The 9159-nt window shown below is 39.0% G+C and overlaps 1 protein-coding gene across 3 annotated transcripts in view; it reads left to right on the forward strand.

The window, feature by feature from the left end:
• IFT88 (intraflagellar transport 88) overlaps positions 1 to 4176 on the forward strand; it is a 46001-nt gene extending 41825 nt beyond the window's left edge. For 2 of the 3 annotated variants that reach the window (XM_057368509.1, XM_057368511.1), the window contains 3 exons: positions 233 to 256; positions 3127 to 3222; positions 3905 to 4176. In XM_057368509.1, the coding sequence (XP_057224492.1) occupies positions 233 to 256; positions 3127 to 3222; positions 3905 to 4026 (242 nt within the window). In that variant the 3' untranslated portion in view covers positions 4027 to 4176. The remainder of the gene's footprint in view (positions 1 to 232; positions 257 to 3126; positions 3223 to 3904) is intronic. The other variant, XM_057368510.1, reaches the window with a different exon arrangement.
• The last annotated feature ends 4983 nt before the right edge of the window (positions 4177 to 9159 follow it).

The raw sequence follows: 9159 nt of genomic DNA on the forward strand, positions 1-9159 counted from the left end.
AGTTTCAGAAGTATTTACCTGTAGTCCTGTGATTGTAGGTACAATCAGATGTTAATACTCAAAKGTGTGCTTTTAATAGAGAAAAACTATGAATAAAGCTTTTCATCCAGAATTTTTATTATTATCCTTTGTCCAAATGTTAGCTTTCTTTTCTTTGGTGTGCTACTTTAGTGAAAGTTAGTTTCCTTTCCATAATTCAAAAGCTGAAATATATATAAAATCTTTTTCCTAGATGGGGTGAGAGCAGCAGGGAATGGTGAGTAGAAATTGTAAAACTTGCTTCCCAAAAGTATGCATGTTTGTGATAAAATGCTTTAAAAACAACTCCTTCCCTGAAGTTCTCTTTAYTGTCAGATACCAAAATCCTGAAATCTACATTGCAAGCTTATATTCCTAAACATTGCCAAATTATGTGTGAATGTGTACTGAATAAAAACATACAGATGATTCATCTRCAAACAGAACTACAAAAAGCAATTTCAAGATGGGATTTAGACTTCTGGCAGATCATGTTATATGGTCAACAGAATTTTTAATAGCTGCCATATTGGCAGCCAAATCCTGTATCCCATGGCTSAGTGTCAAGAAAACCTTACCCCAAATGGCTCAACAGCTAGGACATTCCTTCTGAAAACTGGAGCTGTGGGTTTGAACTCCCTCAGGTGAAGGAARGTGTTGAAGCCAGACCTCTCGTTTCCTGAGCTGCTGTCTGACATCTCCATGTAATGCAGATGGTGTCAAGCACCTCTTACTTTCCTCTGGATGCACTTTAAAATGAAAGGTGGTCACCTTCCAGGTTTTAGGTATGCTCAGAGCACACTGCAGTCCATAGAGACTTGATGTGGTTTTGCATGTTAGCCCAATTTAAACTAAATGTGAGGAGCTAACCAGATCAGTTAACCTTTCCTTCATTCTTGCTAGATATAAGGGTCATATAGAAAAAGGTGAGCTGTGTAACTTTGCTGACCTACCTGAGAGAAAGTTTTTATTAAGTTAGTTTTAAATGTACCAGGAGCCTGTTCCAGCACAGCCTGCTACAGTTGCACAGCGTGTGGAGGGGGATATGACACAGAGCAAMAAGGGCAGGCTGCTCCTTTCTGTGGTGAGGCAGGGTTAGATTGGTAGGTTCAGAGTAAATGAAAGGGCTTCAAATTTTGGACTCACTGCATCATTCCCTTCTTGGATGTAGCCCTAATAAAACATAAGAGTCCTAGAACATCCAAGGAAGCCTCTGTTTTCAACTGTTTTTTTTTTTTTTTTAGGGCACTAAGAGGGCAGGTAACTAGTGGGTGTTATGTTGATCCCACCCAAACTGGTTTGCCTACCATCCTTTTATTCCTTATTTCTGTTAATATAAAGCCTTTCACCTTACTCTAGTAGTATCACTAAAACCTGTGTGTTTTTCTCCTTTACAACTGAAAACATTTGGTATGCCATCTTCCTCCTCTTTCATTGCATCCAGTTCTTCCTTTCTGGSACCAACCAATTAATTTAACCTGTGGCATTTCTTTGACCAGCTCAGTCTTGCCCTAGTGTAGTTTGCTGTATTGTTCCTGTCTTTGCATCTCTTATTGCTCCTTACAACTTTATTTATAATCTTGGGAATTACTTGTTTTCCATTAGACTGTGCCTACTTCAATCCTACTCTTTTTCTCACTGATTATTTTGTATTTGCCTGAAAACATTTTCATCCACACCATCTTTGAAGCCCAACGTTCTCCTCCTTGTTGCACTGTCCAGAGCCCACTGAAATCAAGGGGAGGTGCTTTTGCAATTTCACAGCTCTTTGGTTGAGTTGCTCCCCAGGCAAACCCAATGTTTTCTCTAATAAGTATTCACTTCTTTCATGAAACCTATCAGTGAGAATTGGYCCAAGGGAGGTGGATATGCATTAAAATATGTTTTCCTTGCTTTGAAATTTSAACGGTAATCTGTATCTTATGAACTTATTAACTGTTGACATCTGACTCTATGTATTAGATCTTTCTTAGGGCAGAGATGTTGTCTTCCAGTTTAGGGCTGGGCAAATGGAAGTTGCAGTAGTATTTGCAGAGAAATAAAAATTTGTCATTTTTGTAAAAGTTGGGGGGGCAGTGTCTTTTAATTATAACAATATTTATTAAAATTTGTAGTAAGACAATGGAAATGTGTTGCAAAGTACAGACTTTGTAATTCACGTTTGCTGAAAGAAACCCATTTTTCCTCCTTACTGGAAGGAGGAAAACTTTTAATAGATGGAATACTTTTAATAAGATGGAAGACTTTTAATACCCACATTGTTTGGTGTTGTAAATGAACRTGTCTCTTATTTGGCTGCATGTCCTGCCTTGTCAATATACCAAGTCAAACTCAAAATGTTTTCTCCTAGGAAAAAAATATTGCATAAAAATTTGTTGTAGCAGATGAAATTGAAAGCTTGCCAYGAATGTGAAAAAGAGATTCAGAGGTGAACAGAATATTTAAAGTGTCTGGAATACTGCTGTGGCAAGAGAATGTTAATCTGATGTTGTCTGGGCAGGAGGCAGCCCTTGGAGCCTACACATTCCTTGGGGCCCTGCTGCAAACCGAGCTGCCAGCRCAGTGTTTACAGTGAGATGCAGGGCCAGGATGGTCTGTACACATGAACTGTSCCTGCCTGCCACGCAGACAGCACATGTCCAAGATACTCTTCTAATTAAAAGCAAAGTCAGTGTTGTATTTAACCTTGAAAGGATTGAGCAGGTGGATCATACTGATATATTAGTAAGCACACAAACATAGGAAATGTCCCATATACATTGTGACAGTGTTTAAATTTATCATGCTTATTTTAACTCCAAAATGTGACTGTAATTTATAAGCAAGTGAAATGTCAGCATTCAAACCYGAAATATTTTAATGTGTTTACTCCAAAGTAATAAGGCTGTATATTTTTTTAAAAAATATTAACAGACACATATGTGGACACAGTGTCCWCTGTGTTTTAAAGATCACTATTACAAGTGAGTACTGTATCTGTCATGAAAAGAGGGTTTTATCCAAATCTAGTTTGACAGATAGTAGTAGCCAAATTTATGTTGTTCTTGTATCATGGTTTCATAGAACATAACAGCATGTTACTTGTCTTTTTTTTTTTCTGTTCCCCAGATAGTGGTGGTACCAAAGGGGAAAGACTGAGTGCCAAACTAAGAACTCTGCCTGGAACAAATGAACCGTATGAAAGTAGCAGCAATAAAGAAATAGGCAAGTGGACATCTTATACGTTTTTTACTTTCATGGTCATTAGAGAAAGGAGAAATAAGGAGAGAGGGAAAAAAAAAAGTTATTGGAAGAGTATGTAAGATTAGATAATTGGGGAAGCATTTTCCTCATAAAAATGGGGCTTTAGCTTCATTGTTCAGAGCTCACGATAAAGTAATTGTAAATACTAAGAAATGTGGTCCATGATACTATTACTTTCAATATCTGCTGCATCTTTTAAGTCAGTTCTTACTATTCTGGAATCACAAGTTCTTCAATAAGGTTGAATTTTCAGAGGGGTTTAAAACCCCCCCTGAAATCCATGTGGAAAGTGGTACTTCCTAAAAAGCCATTCCTTAAACAAGTCATCAATCTTGCTGTTCCCCTGCACTTTTCCAAAGTCTTTTTCTCACTGTAATATAATAAGAAATTTTTTAAATTATTTTTGAAAAGAGGCTTCTATCAGTAGAACTCAGGAACTTTACTCTTGTGCCCTGGCTCAGTTCCTAAATGCAGTATTTTGTTCTCCTTCAGTGTTCATATGCTCTTTCTGGTCTACATTTCAAAGACACAGATGTGTAGTGCTAAATCCTAGACTTGTCTTCGATTTTGTATGTTTRAAACAAGCTAAAGTTAAAGCTAAAATAGATTGTAACTGTTTCACATGTATTTATTTAAACTCTAGATGCCTCCTACGCAGATCCACTTGGCTCACAACCAGAAAGACCAAAAACAGCAGCAAGAAAAAGAATGGAGGAAGATGAATTTGCTGATGAAGAACTAGGAGAGGATCTGCTTCCAGAATAGCATATGGGCTACTCATCATTTTTTTAATAGTTGTAAAAGTTTTAGCTGAAAAGAATTTTCATTCATGATGTTTTTGTAGTGGATTTTTAGAACCTATTTGTGAAATATCTTGAACACRTGGTACCTTATATTAAAAACATGGATTTGTAATTGCAGTGTCTTCTGTAATTCATTTAAAAAACAATGGTGAAGTTATGCTACTCTTGCATAAGATCTACACAGGTACTCAAACACATTGCAAGCTGTATCAAATGTGTAAAGCTTTTGTTTTCAGAGWCAAATACAATGATAATATGAAACAGAGAAGCCTCTAAAATTTCATCTTTCAATGCAAAATACCTCAAAGCAATGCRTGTAAGGTTGAAAATCCCATGTCGTTCATCCAACACTAGAATTTATTTAAGGCTTCTGAGTGGACTTTCTGAAAATATTGGGTAGGACCTTGGTCTTCTTAAGRTCCCAATTCAGCAAATCACTTAGCATTGTTACCAAAGAAAGTGTCTTAATTTTAGTCTATGCTTAGATGAACTAGGAMCATTTTGCAGTCTCCTGGCAACGTCCTTATTTTTGCTTTTGTATTTTGAGGGGTCAGAGTTTTCAGGATTTCAGCTTGGTTTGTTCAGAATTACTAATTAGATTGCAGCTTTTGAGTCTTATTGTGGCACCGACCACACAGTGGTAGTTTTCTACAGCCTAAGTTGAGCGTGGATAAAGAAGTTAGGTACAGAAATCATCATTTTGCTTATGAACTGAACAGGTTTGAGCTGAAGTTACTGAGACATGTTAAATTCCTGTAGTACRAATCACTTTAGAGAGATGAAAAATATTAGTCAGATGTTCAGAATTTCCTAATAATTACTTGCAAAACTAGTCCACTGAGATGGCTTGGTTTTGGAACACTGGCWTGAGTTTGGTTTAATAGTTAGACTTTGGTTATTGCTCTTTGAAATGCAAGGATTCAGTCTTCTAAAATTTTAAATGTTCCTTCTCAGTGTTGGTGCTCAGACTGTTTCCCAACCAGTGACACTGGAAACATCTCTTCATAACTTCATGAAMTGTTTTTCCAGGTTTTAAAAATATCTACCCAGTTTCATAGGATGTCTGGAAGCGGTCAGAAAAGTCCTGTGGGGTTTATGGCACAGCTAATGAGCTGCTTGGTGTGTAAGATGCTTCCCAAGGCCCTGGAGCAGWGCTCCATCTGGGATTGTACCATTTCCACCTGATTGTACGAGCACAGGTTTATCCCGAGGGGCTCACCAAAGAAGGACACAGTAAGGTCTGGGGCCTGATCCTTCTAGGGGATGGCAAACAGCATGAGAAGGAAGTGSATGGCACCTGCTTTGTTTCTGCAAGTCTTGCCTGTTCCTCAGTCCTGCTRTATGTACTGCTCTGTCATAGAATGATGTATCCCTGGATGTCATTCCTGGTCGGTCTTTCTGTCAGGCTTAATCTTGGAAGACCTAGACCACCAGGATGCCAGGCAGGAGGGAGCATTTTCAGCTACAGACTGTGGTGGCATGAGGTATCTGACAATCACAGTGAGAAAAGATATTTGGGAACATGGCAGGGAGCGTTGATAAACCTGTGAAACAATRCAGAAGAGAAGGCAGGCAGGACTGTCATGGTCTTTTAACACAAAGACATTTGAATCGACTGTAGTGGGTTGAGCCTGACTGGATGTCTGGCACCCACTGAAGCCTCTCTATCATTCTCTGCAGCTGGGCAAGGGAGAGAAAATACAACAAAGGGTTCATGGGTTGAGATGAGGATCAGGAGAGATCACTCACCAAATACCATCATGGGCAAAATGGGCTCAAATTAGAGATATGAAGTGAATTACATGTCCATGATAAAGTGGTATGAAGTACCATTAACTAAGGATACAGAGTTCACAGCTTGGTCTGTAAAAACACTCCCATGGACATCAGAGAGATTTTGATCAGCAGCAGTTTCTTGGTTTGGTTTGCCCAGATGTCTGACTGCACATTGTGTAAAATTCTGTGGATTACAAACAATTGCACTTTCATTCCAGCCCTGCACAAACTCCCAGGGACTTCTGGAACATGCTGTTTCCTATAGCRTGAGGATCTGATTATATAATGCTCTGAGTTATGATGTATTTGCATGTTATTTAGCAAGCACAGTTCAGCTTGTTCTGAACTGAYAGAAAGCCATGTGATCCAGCTCCAGCACCGTAACAATGAGTCCTGCTGACAGTTGAAATGATTTAGCACAGGTTCATCTACTTTGAAGCCACGTTCACTATGGCTGCATCTCTACTAGAACTGCGAGGTTGCCAAGGCAAGCCCAGAGCAGAGGAGGGGATGTGTAACCAGCTGTTCTGTAACACTGGCAGCACGGCAGTGCACAGTAGCACAGTTTTGGACCATGACAATTCATCTCCCAGATAATTGCCTGGCATGATCCTAAGGTGAGCCTGGGCCAGGAACCGTTCTTTGGAAGCACCTTCAGTGCATCATCCTYCTTCTTTGGTGCAAGATGTTCTGTGTGAGGGAACAGAAGACTCAAGGTCTGCACTCAAGGCTGGAGAGTAATCCCTGATGGATGTGAATACAACTGGAATTTGTTGAGAAAGAGCTGCATGGATGTCCAGAGTGCTGTGTCACCATGTTGTTGGAAGGCCTCAGGCTGTTGGGTAGAGAACACCACTGCATGATTTGTTGGAAAAGCAGCAGTATTAAACCTAGGAAAATGCTGATTCCCTTGAGAAACTGACTGATGAGGTACTTTAGCTTCTATTGTCGTGAAAAGATGAACTATACAGTATTAAAAAATCCTCAGTTGACCTCTTAGACTTGAGAGCTTCCCCAGGATACAAAGTTACGTATGTAACTTTCTCTTTACGTGTATGAAAAACATCTCTTTTTACAGTGGCCAAATGATAGAAATAGTAGGAATGATTACTTGAGTCGTATTTTATCTCTGAACAAGCCAAGCATTACAGCATCAAAGCATCCTTAACCGCATATTTCATATTTTTCTCTGAAGACCCTTCACTACAAATTAGATGACTCATTACTTTTAAAGCAAAGCTATTGTAGAGTGAAATAGGAATTGAAAATTGTACTAACATACAAGGTTCATAGAATTCATAGAATGGTTGGGGTTGGAAGAGACCTTAAAGATTATCTAATTCCAGCACTCCTGTTGTGGGCAGGAACACTTTCCACAAGACCTTCAAAGTTTCTTCAAGCCACATCCAACCTGGCCTTGAACACTTCCAGGGATGGGGCATCCTAAATCTCCCTGGGAAACCAGTCTGTCTTCCCTGGAGAGATGCTGTAGCCTTTGGTCATCTTTGTGGTCTCCTCTGGACTTCTCCAACAGGTYCATGTCCTTCCTTCTGGAGTTTTGGGACCCCAGATCTGGATGCAGCACTGTGGGTAGAGTCTCAGCAGAGCAGAGCAGAGGGGCAAAGTCCCCTCCCTGCCCTGTTGCCTGCACTGCTTTGGATGCAGCCCAGGACAYATTTGGCTTTCTGGGCTGTGAATGCACATGGCTGGGTCATGTTCTGCTTATTTCAACCAACACCACCCAGACCTTCCTTCTCCTCAGGGTCATTCTCCACCCATTCTCTACCCTGTATTTGTGCCTGGGATTGCCAATAAACAATTTTATGATAAAGGTTCTCTTTGTTTCTTKGCAAGTGTAGTGTGAAATCATAAGAAATTAAGCTAATTTGCTGCTCTTTGATTATTCTTAATGTCAAGGACACGGATGCTCAACTTTATGGTGAAAAGTCCATTTTTAGCCTGTTTTCTCCTCAGTTCCCACCTTTGCAAAATGAAGTCCTTTAAAGATTCTCCATTTCTCAAGAATTYRCTTTTGCAAAGCTAAATTGCCTAACAACTGTAAAATATTCTGAGATTCTTGCTGTAGAAGGTGTTATGCCGTGGAGCTTCCAAGTGGTATTACAATGCTTACAGCTGCAGGGAAGATGAACAGGAACAGAACAGTTTGGGTGATGGGTTATCTGCAAACAGAAGGTGAGGGAGAAGGATATCTTTGGGGAGTAATTTAGTTCTCTCTCTGAAGATTCATACCTGGTGGTATGAATGTCAGTTGAATCTTCATTCCACCCAAAAATATGAGTTGTTCAACTCGTGAAGTTCTGTATAATGATTTTTAAAACACTTTTCACATCATTATTTCAGATATAGAGAGGATCTCATTAATGCTGTAATGGGATGGAATAAGCATTTGAGTTTAGGTCAATTCTGCCACTGCTGTGACAAGAGCATTACTGTGGTACCACTAATAATGCTTTGTCACAGAAATGTGATTTATTTATTTGTGAACCACAGTATCTGAAACCAGCTGTCATGCCAGAGCAGCTATGAAGAYAACAATCCCAACCAAGAAAACATCCTGACAATGCTGCTCGTTTGGRATTAATGTGTCTGGGAAGGGCTACATTTTTACATCCACTGTCAGGTTTTCATGATTATTCAAATGGTTCTGAATTTTTTTTCCAAATTATCTTAATGATCTGATGATAATGTATTTGAATAGGATTTTTTTCTCCTTCTGTGACACATATTTCTCCAGCTTTGGCAACAACATAAGGTTGAAGACACAAACCTGGCGTGTTCTTTGTTAAAAGTGTTTCAGTGTTTAACATTGCATGAAATGCTCTCTGATGGAATCAGATGCAGAAGATGTTTCTTTTTATTTATATGAAGTCACTAAAAATGTCTGCCCTATTCTTTCACAGCTTGGTTTTCTTTTGAACATCCTGACTTTCTCATACCAGACATTTGTGGAACTGAACTGATTAGCTGGCACTGATCACTGTGGTGATAGTCTCAGGAGAGAGGCAGAAGCCACTTCCAAGTATAAATGTTGAATAGCAATCCCCAGAAAGAACATTTAGAATATTATGTAAAAGTGAAAGACATACTTCTGAATTCATTGATTGAAGTATCATATATTACATCAAATTCAGAATAAATTTTGTATTACTAATTTTTTTTCAATATTTCATTTGTATAGATACTTTAAATCCCCATAAAATTCTAAGAAAAATATAAATTAACACCAATGGTGAGGACACTGGTTAGTGATTTCTTAAAGTTGGAAGAACCTAAGCTCCCAAAGTGTATCAGTGGATAT

Source organism: Malurus melanocephalus, unplaced genomic scaffold (genome assembly GCF_030028575.1).
Source record: "Malurus melanocephalus ecotype Western Australia unplaced genomic scaffold, MMel_1.1 scaffold_93, whole genome shotgun sequence".
NCBI lineage: Eukaryota > Metazoa > Chordata > Aves > Passeriformes > Maluridae > Malurus > Malurus melanocephalus.